General features: G+C 40.8%; 2 protein-coding genes across 3 annotated transcripts in view; one reads left to right on the forward strand and one right to left on the reverse strand.

Annotated features, from left to right (window-relative positions):
• COL17A1 (collagen type XVII alpha 1 chain) overlaps window positions 1-4,001 on the forward strand; it is a 46,923-nt gene extending 42,922 nt beyond the window's left edge. Inside the window, 8 exon segments of the mRNA XM_070363591.1 lie at window positions 151-240; window positions 340-450; window positions 807-953; window positions 1,221-1,559; window positions 2,054-2,191; window positions 2,415-2,477; window positions 2,630-2,692; window positions 3,055-4,001. Of these exon segments, the coding sequence (XP_070219692.1) occupies window positions 151-240; window positions 340-450; window positions 807-953; window positions 1,221-1,559; window positions 2,054-2,191; window positions 2,415-2,477; window positions 2,630-2,692; window positions 3,055-3,107 (1,004 nt within the window). The 3' untranslated portion in view covers window positions 3,108-4,001.
• A 1,028-nt stretch (window positions 4,002-5,029) lies between these two features.
• Window positions 5,030-21,467, reverse strand: part of SLK (STE20 like kinase) — a 62,224-nt gene continuing 45,786 nt past the window's right edge. For both annotated transcript variants that reach the window (XM_005903707.3, XM_005903708.3), the window contains 6 exons: window positions 14,967-15,096; window positions 14,214-14,338; window positions 13,478-13,666; window positions 12,802-12,927; window positions 11,819-11,932; window positions 5,030-8,675 (listed from right to left, as the gene is read on the reverse strand). In XM_005903707.3, the coding sequence (XP_005903769.1) occupies window positions 8,529-8,675; window positions 11,819-11,932; window positions 12,802-12,927; window positions 13,478-13,666; window positions 14,214-14,338; window positions 14,967-15,096 (831 nt within the window). In that variant the 3' untranslated portion in view covers window positions 5,030-8,528. The remainder of the gene's footprint in view (window positions 8,676-11,818; window positions 11,933-12,801; window positions 12,928-13,477; window positions 13,667-14,213; window positions 14,339-14,966; window positions 15,097-21,467) is intronic.

Raw genomic sequence — 21,467 nt, forward strand, 5'->3', positions numbered from 1 at the left:
CCAGTCTCTCCCTACTGCCCCTCTCACCCCTTTCCCAGCCCCTACTTCCGTTCAAGTGGCTTCCATCTGGCTTCCTCTCCGATATGGTATTTCCACCCTCCCTTCCCTGCCTGACCTGCATCCATCACAACTTGGGATTTCGTTCCTCAGGCACTGGAGTCAGCATCGGGCTTCCTGGCCCCCCGGGGCCCCCAGGCTTGCCGGGCACATCCTATGAGGAGCTCCTCTCCTTGCTCCAAGGTAGGGCTGATCAGGGCCATCTGATCAAGTGCTTCAGGGTGGAGGGCAGAGCCCCTCGGTCCAGGCCTAACTGATCCTTGCTCTTCCTCGGTGTCTCAGGGTCTGAATTCAGAGGTATCGTTGGGCCTCCAGGTCCCCCTGGGCCCCCAGGGCTCCCAGGCAGTTCATGGTCCAGCATCAGCACAGAGGATCTCTCATCCTACCTGCAGAGTAAGGAGTGAGGCAGGCGAGGTGCTCTCAGCCCTGCAGGGGGAGATGTGGCGAGGTGGGGGTGGGGGTGGGTTGGGGAGACTGTGCTCTGAAGTCATGGGAGAGCTCGGGCCAGCAGATGACCAGGTGCCCAGCCGGGAGCTCTGAGTCCCAGAAGAGCTGGGGGAGGGGATGTGATGTGGGTTGAATGAGGCTAGAGACTGGGGGTGGAGGGCAGTGGGGAGCACTTACTCTGGAGGAAGCCAGGACCCGGGTGTGTGGGTCTCCCTCTGCCTCCTTCTAGAGGGGCCCAGGCTGGGAATTCAGTGGTCCTGGTGATGGATCCCTGATTCTTCTGTCTCTTGCTTCCTGCTCAGCTGCCGGCTTATCATCCATCCCAGGCCCTCCTGGTCCCCCGGGTCCCCCAGGCCCTAGAGGGCCCCCGGGCATCTCAGGAGCTCTGGCGACATACGCAGCTGAAAACAGTGACAGCTTCCGGAGTGAGCTGATTAGCTATCTCACAAGTAGGTGCCCCTGACGTCCCTGTCCCTCCTCTGTCCCCTCCCAGTCCGGGCTTCTCTCTGTGAAAGGGTGGCCAGGGTTTGAAGGGCCTGGTGGCTAAACACCTTAGCCACCCCAGCAGGAGAAGTCCGGCTTCTTCTCAGCCCACACTCCACTCGGTGCGAGTTCACATCCTGCTAAAGGGTGTCAAGAACCAGCCCCCCACCCCAGTTCCCACTTCTTCCTCTCCCCCAGACCCGGCTCCCAGTAATGCCGCTTCCTCCCCCCAGGTCCTGATGTGCGTAGCTTCATCGTTGGCCCCCCGGGTCCCCCTGGGCCCCAGGGGCCCCCCGGGGACACCCGCCTGGTGTCCACGGACAGCTCCTACAGCCGGAGTGGCAGCTCCTCCTCTTTCAGTAGGGACACCTCCTACAGCTCCTCCATGGGCATAGGAGGAGCCAGTGGAGGCTCCCTGGGCGAAGCGGGAGCCTTTGGCATGGACATGGGCCAAGGCTACGGGGCCGCAGCCGAAAGTGGCATGTATGGCGGCAATGGCAGATTCGGGACCGGCTTTGCCGGAGGTCTGGATTACAACGAGCTGGCTGTTCGGGTGTCGGAGAGCTTGCAGCGTAAGTCGGGCCATGAAGCCTCAGGGCTGTGGGGTTGGGAGCATGAGAGCACCTCCACGCTGAGGAGGACAGCGGTCCTGGCATCAGATGGGCCGGGACTGAAGACGAGCTTAGTTCAAGTGGCCCAGTCAGCACTGCAACCTGTGCTGCAGGGAGCAGAGAAGCTGGGGTTCCTTTGTTTCCCCTTCTTACTTGTGCTTCTCAGAAGTGTCTATGACTGTGGAGGGGGGCTGAGGGAAGGTTGGTGGCTAAGCCCTTTCCCCTTGTGGCTTACCAATACAACAATGTATAGTAAAAGGCCTGCAATATAAGCCCTTGGAGGTGGAGACCTGCTCACCAACACCGGAGACAAAAGAAGTTGCAGGGCTCCTTCCTCGCTGCTGCATAAGAGTCAAAACTGTACTGGGAGTTAGTCAGAGGGCCCTGCGCTCCCACCTTGAAGAGGGGGCCGGTGACCCCTACTCCCTGTGCCCACCACACTCTGTGTTTCACAGGTCAGGGGCTGCTCCAAGGGATGGCCTACACAGTGCAGGGCCCCCCAGGCCGGCCTGGGCCCCAGGGGCCCCCTGGCATCAGCAAGATCTTCTCCGCCTACAGCAATGTGACTGAGGACCTCATGGACTTTTTCCGAAGTAAGGGCAGCCCCCATTTACCTTCCCCAGACTTACCTTGCTGCACAGTCTCACGAACCAGAGTCCCGAAAAACCTCATTAACACTTGAGATGCTAAAAAGCTGATAAATTCTAAACTTGGTTTTCCTCTTACAAGTCCAAACTCTACCATTATCGACAAATCACTTTACTTGCCAAGCACCAGGGTGATCTCTAGTCTAAGGCCCGCTTCTCCCCCTTGCAGCTTATGGAGCCATCCCAGGACCCCCTGGGCAGAAGGGAGAGATGGGCATCCCTGGACCCAAAGGTAAGTGGTGGCTGAAACAGCCACCTGTGGAACGACCACCCCTGTGGGAAGCAGCTCCCTTGCCAGAGCCATGGGGGAGTGCGTGCAGCTCCTCCTGTGGGGAGGAGCCCTGTACTGTGTCCCCACTTAGCCGTGCCCTCCTGTCCTCCTAGGTGAGAGGGGCCCTGCTGGGCCACCAGGTCCTCGAGGGCACAAGGGAGAAAAAGGAGACAAAGGTAAGGCTCACGACTATGGTGTGGGTTTCTGGAGGCCTGGGAGACAGGCGGCATGTGCCACAGCAAGCTTGAAAATCTTAGGCAAATGCCACTTACTACAAGGAGACACTGCCAACAATGTCAATTGTGTAACAATCAAGTGAACCACCAGGGGGAAAGGAAGGAGAGTGTCAGTGCAAGGAGGAGAGGGAAAACCAGGCTGGTAATGAAATGGGGTAATCCATTTAAATCAGACAGTCTTACAGAAGAGTTCATCTTTCAAGCCAGTTTTGCAGTGGTCACACTTGCTGTGATTACCCAAGAGAAAGTCCCCAGAGACTGCAAGGCATTTCCTAACTTCCTGTTCACTGGCCCACTTCTAGGTGACCAATTCTACATTGGGCGGAGGAGGAGAAGCATTGCCGTCAAGCCATAAGCAACCCATGGTGGAACAGCCCCCTGGACCAGTTCTTGCAGTGGCTTATGGCACTTAGGTCAAGACTTCTCCAGAGGGTAAAAGCTGGAGGCTCACTGTCTTACTGACACAGCAAATAGTCAACTAGAACCCTTATCTTAGTCTGGGACAATGTGTATGTCTGCAGAATTCAGTCCAAGATACACAGTCTGAGACAGCTTCACAGGGTGGACTCGGGAGTGGCCACGTGCGGTGTTGTAGGATGAGGCCGGTCTCCCTGCTGTCCAGGCCCGAGCGCCTTGGCTTCTTTTAACACCAGCCTAGGAAAGCCAGATACATAAAAGCTGTTTCAGGAGCCCTTGAGCTTTTCCTTAAAAACAAGCCCAGAAACTGGAAGACGGGATTGGGGTACCACTCGAGGAGGCTGTTTTGGTTAACGCTGCAGGGCTGTGCTCCCAGCTCCTCTCTCTCCTCTTTACCCTGCATTCTCTAGTCGTAACAAACAGAATCAGCTGGTTGAGAAGAAACTCTCGCAACTGAAAAAATTAAGAAATCTACTTCCCTTGAAGGTGGTGACAGGGTTTCTACTAGTTCTTTCTCACTGTGTATCACGTTTCCACTTACTTAGGAAGTCTGTTTGATTGCAGCTACGCTGTCCCGTAGGTCCACACTAGAGCTGATAGTATGTTACCCTGAACCAGGCTGTGGCAGACAGGACGAGAAGGGCAAGGGGCAAAGAGGAAAGAAGGGGAGGGGAGGGAGAGCAGCCTGCCTGCCGGGAAGCCAGCACCCCTGCTCTGCACCTAGGAAACGCGTGGGGGACTGGGTGCAGTTGATTTGAAAGCACTTTTCAATGTCTATAAACATTTACGTGGTCTGTTAGATGAAGAGTCATTTCGATTGCAAAATCTCCAATTAAAGGGCTTTTTTCTTTTTTAACATTATGTTTTAATGTGATCTATCTAACCAAAAAATAAATAAATAAAAGCGGGGCGGGGGCGGGGGGCGAAGGAAGAAAGGAAAGGAGGCAAAGAAGGAAAAGAAAATAGTTTTTGGTTTATTAAGTTTGACGTTTTACTAATGAAAACTTACTATGCATAATGAATGACTGCATCGTGCCTTTTTCATATTTTAGTTTTACCTAGAGGCTTGACTCAATTTGTCTTTGTAATAGTAGCCTTAGCTCAAGTATTCATATCCCCGTTAATGATTCTTATCTTGATTAACCAAACTTTTGAGTTTTGTCCTAGTTGAGACTTACCCATCCAAGCTATCCAAAGTCTTCACAGAATCTGACACCCAAGAGAAATAGGGTAAAAGCCCCAAACTGCTAACTTCTCTGAATAGAACCCAGATATGAGATATGTCCTCAGCTGGATGGAAGTGGGTCTTAGCCTCTTTTGTTTCATTAAAAAAAAAAAAAAACAAGTCAAGCATGAGTTCTGCAGTATGCAATGCTCCTGGATTAGATAGTGACACATGGTGGCTCCCTCCGGCCAAGCTGACTACTCGCCAGATGATGCTGCCTAATGTCTACTGATGCTCACAGAACATATTAGTGATGAAAAAAAACAGGTTATTTTTAGCAGAAATGAGTCATGTGGTTTGTGAAATGTTTGAGAAAAATAATCTATTTCAAGGGAAAAAAAGGACATTAAAAGAGAGGTATATATACACACATATGTTGATGGAAATATTTTAAGCACCACTCAAAGGAGGGGTTTGCTTGACAAAAGCCACTCCCTCCAAGTTAGCAGTGAAAAGGACACTTGTGTGTGGTGAGTAGACACTCTGGAACAATGGTACCTCTGATTGTCCCGGTCAGACGATCTGGAGAACTGCAAGCTTTAAAATACAGCTAGGATTTTTAAAACTGCTACAGAACATTCTCACGCAGGACAATCTAGTTTCAAAGAGTCTCAATAAAAGACTGCTTCCCAAAGTAGATTAAGAAATAACTTTATTTTTCATTTGTCAATCCCATGATTGAAAAGACATGTTGCTCCCAAACAGACAAGAGGCATTTTCTGAAACAAATTCTTTCTGAAAAATGTAGCTTGTGGAGTTATTACACTGCAAATCAGAGAAGGATCACAAAAAGCTACAGCCAACATTTAACACTGGTATAACACTCTACCCCAAGCTGAGCAGCAGAAGTTTTAAAGCTGTATCAAAACCATGTCAGCCATAGGCTACTAACAAGAGTGGCATTAACTGTTGTGCCTTCAACTTAAGAAAAGCACTGAAAACATCCCATTTCCTATAAAAGATCATTTCCCAGAAAAGAATGGATTTATTCAATCAGAAGCCTATTAGAACTGGAACTAAAGAGCTCTCCTCCTCCACCTCAGTTGTACATTTTCCTTCAGTCAACAGTATCTCTAGCAAATCATTTGACAGATTTGGCTTCTCAGAAGAGTCTTTGTCATTTCAGCACAGTGTGGAATGGGGAAAACTGTAGTTACAAGGGAACTAGGAGAGTACAAAAGGACAGTCACTTCTGAAACTCACTGACGCTCAAGAAGTCAGAGGCCCTCTGTGACAGTGAGTCTCATGTGCCTGAGAGCTTTGTGCTTGAGGAGACACTCCTTAGAGGTAGCTCTGGTTCTAGTTTATATTTAATTACAATTTGCTGTATCCTGTCACAGGGAAGTGTTAACATTTTCAGCAAGGTATAAGCACTCCAAATTTCCTCTTTACCCACCCTATAGCTTCCTCACAGAAAAGGGTAAGAAAAAGCTTAACTGACTCCATAGAGTTATAGCAGCTAATTCAGCAATTCGCACCTAACCATGGATTGACAGGACTAGGAAAGGCAACCTGGTGCAACGAGCTGCATGAGCTAGGCCTGCGGAAGTGTGGTGGCCAGCGTGTCCACAGCACGCAGGGACGGGGCGAGGCCGAGTAACTACGGGGCACGGATGGAGAACTGCTTTTACGCATTTCCTAGCACATTCTGTCACAGCAACAAAACCACCAAATCAGGTATGGATTTGACTGTATTCTTCAACTGCAAAGGTGTCTTTGCCCCCCCCAACCTCCTATGTACACTTCATGGAAGAGAGAAAGACCACTCTTCTGTATGTGAATACAGGGCCTAGCAGGAAGGGGGCAGGGATGGGCACAAACAGCACGGTCTATAACAAAACACTTTTTGCAAAGATTTATGTAACTCTAAGTATTAAAATGAAGGTTTTACCTCTACATATGTATCATTCTGTAGTCCTGCTCCCACATGAATATGGTCTGGTCATATTTGAAAGAGAACTCGAGTGTGAACAAGGAATCCAAAGGGTAATTTTACAGAGATGCAAGAGCTGCTAATAAACTTACCAGAGGGTCCATCCTTCTACTCTGAGCCTCTTTCCTTTATTCAATTCTCTGAATGTCAAGTTGAAAGGAATAAAAAGAACCAAATATTCAGACCAAATTAACTATGGGCCATAAGCCATTCATCACATAGGATATCACTTAAATGATACTGAAAAAATGTCTACTGCCTAAAGTATTCATTTTTAAAAAGTCAATATACTGAAAATCTCAAAGGAGGAAGTGGTAGGAGAACCTTCTTCCTCTCCTTCAAATAAATCATTAAATACACTGGGTAACATTATACTGTCATTTCTATCATAACAATATAAACAATTTCCATCATCCTGAACATTATAAAGATATATATATATATATATATATTTTAAAAGGCTTTCAAAACATTTTTCAGTCCAGCATTTGAGAATAAAGCGTTCAAAGTTTTGTATACAGTAACACATTCATGTGATAAGTGTATGAATTTACAACCATACATAATATATATATATATATATATTTATATAAAAAACAAACTTGGGCAGAAGTTAAGGCTACCTACAAAGTTGTCCAAGTAAATTATGCTTGTCAAAACAATTACAAAATTAAAATCACATGCATTTTTAAATCATCTATAAACCACTGACAAAATAAGGTTCAGCATTCAAAGTTTTCAAATTAACTGTAAGAAAGTGCTACAGATATTTACATTTTCTTAACATGAATCAGTGTTCCCACAAAGTTTCATTTGCATTTTTCACCAGCCTCAACTGTAACATAACTAAAAACTGACATTTCTACAATTTGGTACCTAGCACTCATTAATAGGCTGCAAACGGCAGGCAGCAAGCTTCATCTACAAATGTGCTGTCTCACAACCTCAAAATATGGTTTGTAATACTGTTTGACCTGACACGTGCTTGAAAATCTAACCCTCAAGAGGACTAGAGTGAACATTTCATTAATAATTACACATATCAAGCAGCCACAGAATAAAGGTTTTAGGACTTTCCCACTCAAATCATGTAAATAATTTAAACATGGAAAAAACAAAACCAAAATATGAATGACTTTATCTCAAAACAATAAAAAGTCATTTCTGATATTTGCCTAAATATTTTATTTAAATTCTTCCTTCAAAATTACTCTGAACAAATGCCTCTTTTGAGATTAATTTCAGAAAAATATATTCATAAATATAACTCAGAGCCTGCCGGCCTATGACAGAATTTTAAACAGAAGTTGCTAAGATGGGAGAAGCCATTTAACCAGCTCATGTATTACTTTAGGAAATAAGCTGAGATAGCTAAATCTATCTTTTTTTAATTTGGTGAGTTTTATATTTTCAATTTGGACATCTAAAAGCTACCTTTTATTTTTTCATCTTTCCAACTTATACTTTAGGATGAAAACTTCTATCAAATGGTAATACGAGCAAGATTTAAAAAACAATAATGCTTAATGCTAAGGGTGTTTTGTCCCTGTTGAATCAAAAGGAGGAAATGCTATTTTAGACTGAATTGAAATTTAGTGTTTTAGGCACTATTTTATATAATAAAGCTAGCACCCTTAATTATTAGTTTATGTCTAAACAAGTAATTATTTTAGACAAATTACTGAAATAATTTTTCTCTTTTAAAAGAGTCCGATGCTAACATTTAAAGAGATTTATTTACTGAATCAATATCATATTTTGAGCCACTCAAAATTTTTTCATGAGAGCTACTTCACCAAAAAATTATTCCAATTCTCCACAGTGTAGAGAGCTTCAATTATAGATTTTAGACATCACTGAGAAGTTGTCATGTAAAAAGATATTTACTAATACTTAAATGACGTAACAGTTTTCTTTAAATAACTTTCAGGTAACAGTATCTAAATAACACGATTTTTAAGAGCATATGCAAAAATCACCTTAGGGAATTACTGTGAGATGCTACTTTGCCAACATGGCCCAGCATCTGTCTTAGTTCCTTCCCCTCCATTGTTACTAAACAAGTAAAACAAACAAAAAACACCGAGAAGGTGAGGCAGGTGATTGTCTTCGTGAGCTCTCTGACAGACTACGGCTAAAGATGAAGAGAACAGAATGACGTACTTAAAAAGCCAAACCCAACCACAGCATGCTTCCCTCTGTTACGATCCAGTGGAATGCAAGCTAGGAATGGGGTAGAATTTGGAAATCCGGCTCTGTGTCGATGGGTTAAGGCATTCAGACTCCCCGGTCATTTTAAAGAACACTTCCTGTTCCTGTAGTTTCCTAGCAAACTCTTCTTCCAGTGTCTTAAAAAGGAAGGGAAAAAGAAATAATGCGCTAGTATTACAAACAGAATTTACTCTGAAACAGTCAAGATAAAATCACTTGCCCCAAAGTCTTTGTATGTTATCCTAACGAAGAAGACACTGTTCAACACTAGGACCACAGGCTGCGCAGCTCTGGGTTCAAGTCTTGGCTCAGCCACATGAAACTTCAATTACTTCTCTATATTACAGAACCATTTCATTCTTCTGCTGTGAAACAGTGATAATACCATCTACCTCACTGGGTTGTTATGTGAGGATTAAATGTGTTAATAATGTACTTAACCCATATTAGGCACTCAGCAGATGGCACCTATTATTAACTACTATCCGTCTCTTCCACATGGAACTTCAGCATTTTCTACGTTTTATTTTGATTACTGATATGCATGTCTTCTCTTCTACACTGAACCACAGATTAAAGATAAGACCTAAGGCAGATTCATCTTTACATACAGTATGGAACAACTATATTAAGTACTTGCTAAGTACCTGAGGTAATCAGTTACTTTATGGACAAAGTGACTCAGGAGAAGTCCTGCTGCAGAAAACAAAGTACAGGAAAAGACAGAAGGACACAGGCAAGTTTCTCAGAGGAAGACTGTGAGCTTGGTTTCAATGGACAGATAAGAATTTGACAGACAGGATGGGGAAGACACCCCAGGGAGAGTGAGCTGACACAATGCAGAGGCAGGAAGTTGGAGCTGCTGTGAGTAATGGTGATCACACCCAGCACTGGACCAGAAACTGGGAACAAGGTGGCGAGCGGGAGGTAAGTCAGGAGGGCTGACGTGGCCAAAGTGTGGCACCGTGAAGGCGTCAAAGTCCAAGTGAGGTGTTTACATTCTGTTCTGATGAAACTAAAGATTTACCAGTACCACTATGACAGCATCAGAGATGCTCCTGAGGATAAACACTGGTGACGGGAGCCAAGGACGAAGAGAGGAAAGGGAACAAGAGACCAGATGGGCCTTTAGGACATTACTAACAATTTTAAGAAGGAAGACAGCAAAGGGAAAGAAAGATTATGAAATGAGAGTCCAAATTATTTGTTATCTGCCTGAATGTGGGGTCTGATGGAAATGAAAGATAATTCAGGTTTCTAGCCTAGATGTCAGTTAAGAGGACAGGAATATTGGGAAGAACACCCGATGGTGGGTAGGACTGGAGAGAGGGGAAAGGTGAGATGGAGACGAATGAAAAGGGTTACTGAGTTTAGTTTTACCTCCACTGAGTTTACAATCTTTAGTCAACACTGAATAACATTCAACAGGCATGTATTGATCATTTACAATGTGCAGGAACTGTTCCAGGAGCTGGGTATGTAAGAGTGAACAGAGATACGATGCCCCTGCCCTCAAGGAGCTCACATTCTGGTGAGAGAAGACAAACAATAAAGAAATGTGTCTGGTGGTGATAAATATTATGAAGAGAAACAAAGAAAGGTGAGGGGACAGAGGAGTGTTCAAGGTGGGCATTGAAGCTATTTTATACAGTCATCTAAAAAAGAAACCTCTGATGAGATGATAATGGAACAGAAGGAATAAAATGAGGAGGAATGGAACATTCAGATGGGACATGGGAACTGAGAGCGTGAACCAATAATAAAAACAATAAAATTACAGCAATAACAAACACTCACTGATCCTGACCAAATCTTAAGTGCTGTAAAGAACTGACAAGGACTGTACACACAGCTTCTGTTTACTGTCTTAACAAGGCCAATCAGGGAGGCAGTAACATCCTCATTCTACACACGAGGAAAACGGGGCTCAGAGGTGTTAAGAGAAAAAATTAACCAGTGTCAGCATTGAGACTCGAACCCAGACTTGCATCACTTTAGAATCTGTATTCTATACAAGTTGTGGAATTGTCCTTAAATATGCCACAGCTGAAGCCAGGACAATCTGTAAGATCATCATGCAAAGAGCAGAGGTAAGAATGCAAAATGGGAAATGTCCACCTTTCAGGTGACTGGATGACATAGAAAAGTGATTAAAAAAAAAAAAAGGCACAGAGAAAGAAGAGACTATGTCACAAACTTCAGGTGAGACGAGACTTTTAAGAATAACAGGTGGATAATGCCACCGGACTGTAACCACTGTCAACCAGTTCAACTGGGGAGGAATTCAAAGCAACAGTTAGAGTGAAAGGAGGAACTGGAGAAGGGAATTCTCGCTTTCATCCCATGTGTACCCTTTGAATTCAGAAACACATCAATGTACCACCTATTCAAAAACATAACAATAAACAAAATTCAAGTTTAAAAGCCACACTATCAGCTCACTTGGTCAGTTCTAGAAAGTTTTATCAGCACATGGTAGGAACTAAATATTATTTCCTTGATTAACTGACTGGATGAATGGAAGAAAGGAATGGTTGAAATGTGTAGCAGGCAGGAAGCCCAAGAGAAAATAAAGGTTTACGTTTGAAAACTGAGAGAGAGAATCATATAAGGAATAGAAAAGACAGAGTTCAAATGGTTGACCAGCTGGGCCAGGCTAGCAGGGAGTCAAGTGCACATAAGGAAGACGGCTGGCTGGTTGTGGGGTAGGAAGCCTTTCTTACTTTCCTAGACTGTCAATGAACACAGCACGTAAGAGCCTTATAATCTGGCTCCAGTTCATCCATCCAGACTAAGCTGTCATCCCTTCCTTCTCTCCCTCCCTAATGCCTACACACAGGCACACACTGCCTCTCACCCTACCATGACAGGGAGCCACATGTGATTCCTGTACACATCATTTTCACTCTTTCTCTTCTCTGTACTTAAATTGCCCCATCCCACTCCAATCTGTCTGTCCTTCCAGCAAGCTCTTACTCATCCATCAGGCCTCATTTGGCTCACAAGGCATCTCCTCTCTCACGCCTCCTGCCTTCCCCGGGCAGACTGAAGTACTCCTCCTCCATTGCTGGCACACTGTGCTACTCTACTCTGTACCGTGTACTTACCTCCTTCAGAGAAACGCTCCTACTCATCTGCAGCTGCTCGTCAACTAGATTCTGAACCTTTGAGACTTGGACTCCTCATCTCTGTGTCTCTCGTCCCTGACACATATTAGGTAAAGAGCCAACAGCTAGGAGGACGAATGCAAGTGTATTTTAATTAAAGCTTTTAAAATTACCTTTTTCCTAGGTCTCAATTTCTCTCTCCATTCCTTTAATTCTTGGCTGTGTTCCTCATCTAACTCCTTTAGTTTCTGAGTCTCATGTTCAACCAAGAGGTGACATTTTTCATTCTGAAAAGAAAGTTTGAATTAAAAAAATTTCAGATGACATTAGCAATTTTTCACAAATACAATTATCTTCCAAAATAAAAATATATATATATTCATCAAACATAAAGCTACTACTGAGGTTGAAATTCTCTTCTAACAACCAAGGACCAAGAATTATGAAATGAGTCATAGTTTCACTTTTGCACATTTAGAGGCTAGATCTGTTACTTACCATATAAAAAGAACTTGACTGGAAAGAACTAGTTTGATCCTGATTTCCCATTCTAAGGTTTACTCACAAAACTGACACTTCAGAGGGCACCTTGCAAGCATTTTATCCAATGGTACCAGAACACGGGATTAGAAACTATTTTCTGCTCTAGAAAATTAAGCAAGTATATACGATATCCACAATGTATATATACTACTCTGAAATTGTAAACATTTTAGAAATTATATATCAGGAGAAAATTTCTCATATATTGATCACTGTTTTCAAAAACCTTGAAGAAAATGAACTATTTATACTGAAATAAAAAGAATTTTAAAATTCAGAACAAAACAGCCTACATTATTTTCAAAACTTTGTTCATCTTCTTTGCAAAATACACTACAAATTCTCAATAGTACTTTTGAAAGATGCAACTTCTTATATCATAAATTAGCTTCATGTTTATACTAATCATGGCTGTAGGAAATCTCAACAGGTGCCCCTGATACTAAACTGATCTTCCTTTGGGTCTACAGAGGAAAGAAAACCTTTACGTTCTGGGATCTTCTCAAGCCATGTGCAGCTTACTGTGAGTACCTATCACTTCCTTAAAGCCAGCCACCGGTGCTGCTGGTGCTGCCTCTACCACCAGCTCTGCCTTCTGGCTTCTGGAGCTGACCTGCAGTTGATGCAGCTCGCGGACGTTGGCTTCACACTGCAGCTGAAGATCCCGCATTTGATTTTCATGTTTTTGATGCTGAGCCATTCTCTCATTCTTCTGCCTCTTTTCTTCCTGAGAAGCAAACTATAAAAAAGAAAAACAAGATAAATATGGTTAATAGGCAATGTAATTTCTGCATCTTCCAAAAGTGTAATTAAGGAATTTAACAAAGCTTAAAGTACAATAAACTAAAGCTACAAGTAATAATACGCTAGGACTCAAAGCTGGAGTCTACATCATGGCTTTGGTTGGGGTAGGGAGGTGGGGAGAGATTTCTGATTCAAACCTTGTTTCTCCTATCTGCTTAGTGACCTCAGTTAATTTGTGTGTGGGAACTGTGACTACAGAAGTACAGTGAGGCCGTATGTTTGACTGTAAAGCTGGTCAAATCACCTTATTCCCAGGGTCGGTCTTGGGATCAACCTGGATCTTGTGCGGGGCCTGGGAGACAGCAGCTCTCTGTGGCCAGCACTGGAGGAGAGGGAGCTAGGACACACCGTGTGTGTACGGAGCCATGGTGAACATCAACAACCCCAAAGTGGCCCCAATGTTTACAACACAATTATGTGGTCCTTCTAAAGACCATCCAAAACTTCTACACCTAAAAAAAGAAGAGAGTAATCTGCTTATTTACTTGTTTAATTTTGTCACGGTCCTGATCTGGCGTTGCTGTTGAGTTAATTCTCAAACTCTTCTTAAACATGGCCATTCGAGTCTTGGCTTCGCTACGCTGAATCTTAGGCAGTCTTGCTCTTTCTTGAGTCTGTCTGTTTTTCAATTCCTCAATAAGTCGTTGATTGTAACGCTGCATTTGTTCTGTTTCCTAAGAAAGTTTCAGAATCCAGTGATATTGAGATAATTTAATACCCAGTACCCACAAGTATGCTCAAACATGTCATTTTGCTGTTGTTCCCCAAATTATTCTCTCCCTTGTTACATTCTGATCAGTAAACCATTAGGACAAAAAAAAAAAAAAAAAAAAGAAAGAAAGAAATTTATAAGAAAAATAAAGCTAATAGTAATAAGAGTCTTATGTTAACTCTCTTATACTAAATACAGGGAGTCCACATTTTTAAGATATCTGAATTAAAAAGAAGCCAAAATAGCTACCTTTGAGAGACAAGATGAAGACTATAATGTGTAACAGGTCTTTAAGCACTGTTTATTAGTTACCTTTCTTGGAATTTGTAGAAAAGAAGTTTGCAATAATGATCAACATATATTAATTACTCCAGATTTCATCAAATAAATTTTAGGACAAAAGAAAGGATACTTAAAACTTAATTCTGTAAAAAATATAAGTTTCAAAAATAAACAGCTCTGCAAACTTTAAAATGAACAAAAAAGTGAACAAATTTCTTTTCATTAACCTTCTCATGGCGCTTAAGTAGCTGGTGTCTTTGCATAAAATACTGATCTTTAAGTTGCTGTTTGAGCAGCTGGTGTTTTTCTTGTAAGTGTCGTTCTTCAAGCTCCCAAATCGCAGCTTCTCGAGCTGGAAGGAGAAGGTAATTTTCAAAATGTCACTTTGCTCTTTTCACGAATGTACTCTGGTCCTTGTTTTAATATTTACATAAAAGTGTTCTAATACACTAATTAATACACACAAGACATTCTGAGCTATAAAAGAAATATTACCAATGTAAAGATAATATCCATTACCACTTTCCATTCTGTTCTAATGTCCTGTAAACAAAGAATGCCCCACTCCCAACACTAAAATTCCATTTAATCATCTCAGTGAGAAAGAAAAAATACCCAAGGTATTTGTTCGAGGAAATAAGTGCTTAAAATTCCATTCTATCATGTAGCCAATTAAGTATACCATTACAGGGTATAAGGAACACCTAAAATTACTTAGGTGTATTTCTAGCATCACCTGGACAAAAAGATGTTTTAGGGATTATATGTTTACTTCACTTCTATTGTTCACTTTTATTGCCATAAAGGAATTCTATGTCCTGCAGTAGTTCTGAATTTTATAAAGTATATTCCTCTTATTTACCTTTTTATCTTTCCCTCTACCACTCTAGCAAAAGAAAGCATTCAAATAATTTCCAAGCATATCTCTGCAATGTTTCAAGACATATTATGTATATACATATGCCACATATTTCATATACCTCTCATGAGCTGCTGCTTGTTATTCAGGCACTCTCTTTCAATATTGGCTAACTCTGCCTTCTGCTGTTGGATGATCTTTTTCAGAGAGCCATCTAATTCTTGTTGTTGCTTCTGAACAAACTCTTGTTCCTAATAGACATAACCATCAGTTAGTAAGTATCTATGGAGCAAAACATCCAGTTATCTGTGTGGCTGTATGTCTCAGTGATTAACAAGATTTCTGAACCAAGTTTCTAAAGTTAACTAGATTTAAAAATTATACAGTATAGGCATAACATGTTATTTGTCACCCAACTCAAGACCAGAAAGAAAGTACTAGCATATTTAATATTGTGAACTCACTACTAAGAATAATACATACAAAAGAAGTCTATATAAACTACTCATGATTAAATGCCCAATATGCTTACATCTTTGAGAAAAAAATAAACTTACACCTTCTAAAACTGACTATTCAATCCACTAGAGTGTGGCTACAATAAAAATGAAAAAGAATGCCTTTTAGGAAGAGAGGCAATAAAGAACAAACAAGTAAAACAGGAGTTGGGAATTTTAAAGTCTGTATTTTTCTATTAACAGAGTTAGGAAGCAACACCATGGCTATACTAACAGAGAAAGACAGTGTCTGTATCTCCAGCCTGTGTGTAAGAAGAGCCATACTTTAAGGACTTAGTGAGAAATAATGCTTTGCTAGAGAAGCAGGAACTAGAAACAGGAAAGACAGCTACACTTTATAACTCTACAAACAAAATTCCTTATAATCAGAGAATTCCACCAACATGTTTGGGAGTCACTCATTCAACAAATATTTACTGAATACATACTATTTGTTCAAATGCCAAATTTATGCTTTTTTAAAAATCCCTCAATTACTGTATAAGGAAAGAAAAGGTTAAAGGGACTTATGGTTGCTATGCTAGATTATACATTTGTGGATGGAATAGGAACAATACCCATATTGAAGAAATGCAAAATTTTCAAGTAACCAATTGGATCTCTATCCCTCATTTGGCAGTTACGGTAGCTTGTGATTAATTCAAGGGATATTCTTATCAATTTGAGTGTGGGTTTAGAGCCTTAGGGTTGAAGCAGCACTTCACCTATAATCCCTTCTCTTGTATATCTAAGAGATGATAAAAACCTAAGGATTTGTTTTGGAACCATTTTTCAGCCCTTGGACAGAGTCTGGTAGCATCTGGATCACCACCAGCCTGGTCTTCAATGCAGAGTGAGCCTGGCAATGTTCCTCAAGATGCTTCTCTTACTACTGATTCTCTGGAAATGAGAATCAGGTCTCACCATCCATGACATCCTGTTAATTTGCTGTCACAAATGCTGCTGTATCATCTGCATTGTGATTTGTATTTTAGCATGAATACAAATGTATAGCAGAAAGACTAGTGAACTGTTTCTAAGAAGTACAACTGCCAGTAGAGTTTTGTATCGATTATGATCTTTTGTACTGCGGACAAGAAATGTATTTATGTGTCATTAAAAAAAGACACAATGTACATTGTCAGTTTCATAGATAAAATTAATGCTGAGCATTTATACAAAAAAAATTACAAATGCCAACTTGACTACAGTCACATAACTTTATCATAGCAAAAAAGAACAGAACTCAATGACTATTACAAAGCTAATTAGATTTATTTAATAAGACTGCAAAATCTCCATCCTATCTTATAAGCAGTTATAACAAAATAAGTTGTTCAAGCTTCTCTTTTCTTACAGTAAATATAATTTATAATAAAAATTAAACTGATTCTCTAATTTCACTATAAAATTTCTATATGTAAACTTGTTTAATAAACAATATAACCTGCAGATACATCAAAAATTTTATTTTGTTCAGTATTTTTATCATTAGTTTGCATATATAACTTAAAAAAAGTATGTGTGGACAAAAATAATTGGTCCAAATTATCATAAATATAAATATTACATTTGGACAAAGAAATCAACTGTAAAAGATTGGACAAATAAGTACCTATGTGAAAATAAAAAGGTAAATACAGTGAACCCTTCAACAACACAGGTTTGAGTTGCATGGGTCCAAATAAAGGTGGATTTTTTCACTAAATATGTCCTAAACATCATGTGGTTGGCTGACTGTGCAGATGTGGAACTGTGATGTGGAGGACCAACTGTAAAGTTGTACGTGAATGTGCGATTGCATGGAGGGTCAGCACCCCAAAACCCAAATTGTTGAAGGGTCACCTGTATAAACCAGTGCCATTAAAAAAGTGAATGTGATTTCTTGTCAATGCAATTCTTGGTTATATTATTGTATTTGTCTAAATTAAGTAAGAGTTCAGTTCAAAGAAAACCTTTTTCAAGCACTTAATAAATGCTGGGGTCTGTGCTACTTCCATGGTTACTAAAATCAATAAAAGACAGCATTCCCTTCAAGGAGCTTCCACTCTATTGGTCCCAAATTGGTTTTATCTGTCAGTCCCTATAAAGCATAGTGGGCCCCTTCCCTCAGTAACATACTTTCAGAAGTTCCAAAGTAAACCACAGAGAACTCAAAGCAAGGAATAAAAGGATCCAGAAATGAAGATTCAAAGTGAATGACAAAGAACTGCAGAAGCATGCCCTGAAGTGGCCAGTATATAAGAGGGAAAAAAAGAGCGAAGACTGTTATCTAGAAGCTGGCACAACTAGCACCATGCTTCTCCAGAAGATAAAACACAGATCAACAGGTAAGAATCAAGGCACATAAACGATGGAAATGTTTCCTCATCTTCCAAGTCTGCAAAGACATCAACTGCCGTACTGAGCTATGGGCTTGAATAATTAAGCAGAGTGTGGATGATTACACAGCCAAAATATATGCAACTGATGTTTATATTAAAGCTTAAAAATACCTAAAAGGGTCCCTTATTCATTAGGTATTCTTGATACTGATTTTCAATATGGTTAAGATTTGACTTCCATCACAGTTATCTGTCCCCTTTCTTCAACACCAATATAGTTAACTCCTATTTATTGAGCCCTTAGCAGTAGCAGCAATGTTAGTCACTCAGTTGTGTCCGACTCTTTGCGACCCCACAAACTGTAGCCCGCCTGGCTCCTCTGTCCATGGGATTCTCCAGGCAAGAATACTGGAGTGGATTGCCATTCCCTTCTCCAGAAGATCTTCCTGATCCAGGGATTAAACCTAGGTCTCCTGCATTACAGGCAGATTCTTTGCCATCTGAGCTACAGGGAAGATCAAAGTCACTCAGTCGCGCCCAACCCTTTGCGACCCCAAGGACAGTAACCTACACCAAGCTCTTCCGTCCATGGGATTTTCAAGGCAAGAGTACTGGAGTGGGTTGCCATTTCCTTCTCCAGGGAATCTTCCCAACCCAGGGATCAAACCCAGGTCTCTCACATTGTAGACAGACGCTTTACCGTCTCAGCCACCAGCGAAGTCCAAAGGGTCCCTTACATGCTAATGAATATATTTTATTATCATAAAAGAAATGAAGATTTAGTATCACTGAGCTTTCTTTAAGTTCCTAACTTCAAAAGCCGAGAATAATACATTCACAGGGGAACCTGTAATTAGAAATTACTTAGGATCTAAAAGAAAAGTGATCTTACATTCCAAAAAGACTGCACAAACTACATTCACTTTAATAAAATAACAACAGATCAATTCTATCACTAGGAGTAACAATTTCAAAATGGACATACAAATTGTAAAATGAGTGCCCTTTAAATGTACAAGTTTTAATTTTGATATGGAATTTTATTAGTCCGATAACTGTAAACGTTAAAAATACAGCTTTGGGTTCTAGGAAACTATAAGGAAGAATTATGATATGTGGGGCTATTTGGATACAGAATTTGATCATTTTAACTTAAAAGAAAAGTGTAAAATGGTAATGATCAGAAAAGTGTTTGTATTCATTAATTCCTCCCTCTCATCATAAAATAACATTTTGCTTACTCTTTTAGAAAACAATAGAATCCAATGGCTGTCAATAATAAAGATAAATAAGTAATTTCAAGAGAGGGGGAAGAAGGGGTTGAAATCAAGCTGTATTCTATCTATTCCAGTTGTGTATATCAAACATCACAAACAAAATTATAGTGTTAAATAAGCTACTCATTTCCCTATAGAAACTGTGAGAAAGAATACAGCCTGGAATTCCACACTTAATTTAAAACTACAACATGGAGAATAGCGACCCACTATTCATAATGGGACAATTTGAATAGTGAAAACTAAATGGAACTGAAATCACCACTTTTAACATGGCTTTTCTGACCATAACCATAATTAAAATATCTACATAAACATATATGCAATCAAAACGTCACTTCACACGAAGATAAAAATCTAATCACAGCATTCATTCAATTTCTCACATGTGCAAAAACACAGAAAAAACTATTGGGAAGACATTTCTTGAAAAAAGAGGAAAATCTCAGATTAAAATCTGTGGTGGAGTAGACAGAAAAAAGAACACTATAGTAGAAGTGTTCTAGTTCCAGCTCTACCACTAATCTCTTTTGCAACTTTAGGCAAATCACTTAGTCTTCTGTGCTTCAATGTCTTCATCTGTAAAATGGGTACACGCCACCTCCATATTAGGGGGTTGGCAGTGAGAATTGTGAATATTCTTCAAAGAATACTATACTATAAAGTTCATGTCGGGTTATTACTATTGACATTGTCATTTATCAATCTTCTAGATTTATAACAAATGAAACTAACAGTGAAAAGGCACATGTGAGCCAAAGAAAAGCAGGTAAAACAGAAGGCATCCTCCTGTAAGGCACGGGGGACTTACGTCCTGCATTGGGGCGTTGAAGACTGCACAAGATGACAACTGAAAAGACTGAATCATGACCTGAGCAACGCCCTGTGGATCAGAATACAACGCGCCTCCCAGGTGAGAACAGAGCTGAATGACTTTTTGTAAACGGCAAGAATAATTATACAAACGCTGAACTTCCTGAGGCCTGGAACAAGTCAGCTAACAAAAGGGCCTGTAGAATGAAGGATCTGGACTAGATCAGTGGTTTCCAACCTCTATAGTTTGTTGCTGTTGTTTTTTAAACCAGCTGAACTCCCTTTTTAAAAAATTCGTCTAAAAAATCTCAGTTTATAAAACAGATGAAAAGTGGTACTGCTCTGGAATTAGGAGTACAGAGCTCTACTGTTCTCATTTCTGAAGAATTCTCAATGTGCTTCTTCCAAACTCAACAGCTCCTAGGAGTACAGTCTGAAGACCACTGGACTAGATTATCAAATAAATTCTAGTCTCATGGCTATATGGTTATTATTCATAGTCTTTAAAAAGTTTAAAATATTAGACTTTGTAAAGTTATCTAGCATTTTCATCAAAAGCAGTAGCTAAATATAAAAACTTTTGAAATCAGTTATTTACTAAATTTGTCATTAAATTTACAGAAAGAAATTTACTACTGATTTTAGCTTTAGTCGGAAAATACAGGCTAGCATCGCAAACTATATGAAAAATCACCTACAAAGTTTTATTAAAGCATTATTAAAGCACTGGATCACCTGATTCAGTCAACACTAAATTCTTACTTTCAACTCTATAATAGAGTCTGACATACTGCCTTTTGGAATTAAACTCCATATCCCTTCACAAGGCAAAACCAAATTGTTGTTATCTGGCGTGAAATCTGAAATTATCCAAAAACAGATGTGGGGCCAAGAAGGACTTCCTCTTCAGCTATCAGTAAGACATGGCTAATGACCACTGGGCCAAGCCAGTAAGAGTTCAGACCAGGCACAGAACAGGTAGCTTAAATACGAGGCAGGATGACATGGTTCAGTGTGTGAAACGTGGAGGCAAACGTGCCGAGATGAGAATTCCAGCTCCACCATTAACCAAATGTGTGAACTTGGAGAGTCATTCACCCTCCTGTGCTTTCGTCCCCTCACCTGTAGCATGTGGGTCGTACAAGTAACTACCTCCTATGTTGTGAGGCTACACGAGTTCATACAGGTGAAATCAGTACGACCCACAGTGAACACTGCGCCTGCATTATCACCTGATGACAGAGATAACCTTGGAGATACTGCAGGTTCAGCTCTAGCCCACACAATAAAGCAAAACACATGAATTTTCCCAAATACATTAGTCATGTTTATGCTATACTGTATTCTACTAAATAAAGTATGCAATAGCACTGTCTGAAAAAAACAACATACATACCTTAATTAAAAAGTAGTTTATTGCTGGAAATGCTGACCATTACCTGACCCTTCAGTAAGTTGTAGTAGTAACATCAAAGATTTTAGATCAGAGATCACCGTAACAAATATAATAATAATAAAAAAGTTTGAAATACTGTGAGATTACCAAAAGGTAACAGAGAGACATGAAGCGAGCAAATACTGTTGGAAAAATGGTGCTGACAGACTTGCCTGATGCAGGGTTGCATTAACCTTCAATTTGTGGGGGGAAAAAAAAACCACAGTACTGCAAAACCACAAAGAAGCAAAGAACAATAAAAAGAGGTGTGCCTAT

Source organism: Bos mutus, chromosome 26 (genome assembly GCF_027580195.1).
Source record: "Bos mutus isolate GX-2022 chromosome 26, NWIPB_WYAK_1.1, whole genome shotgun sequence".
In the NCBI taxonomy this organism is placed as follows: Eukaryota; Metazoa; Chordata; class Mammalia; order Artiodactyla; family Bovidae; genus Bos; species Bos mutus.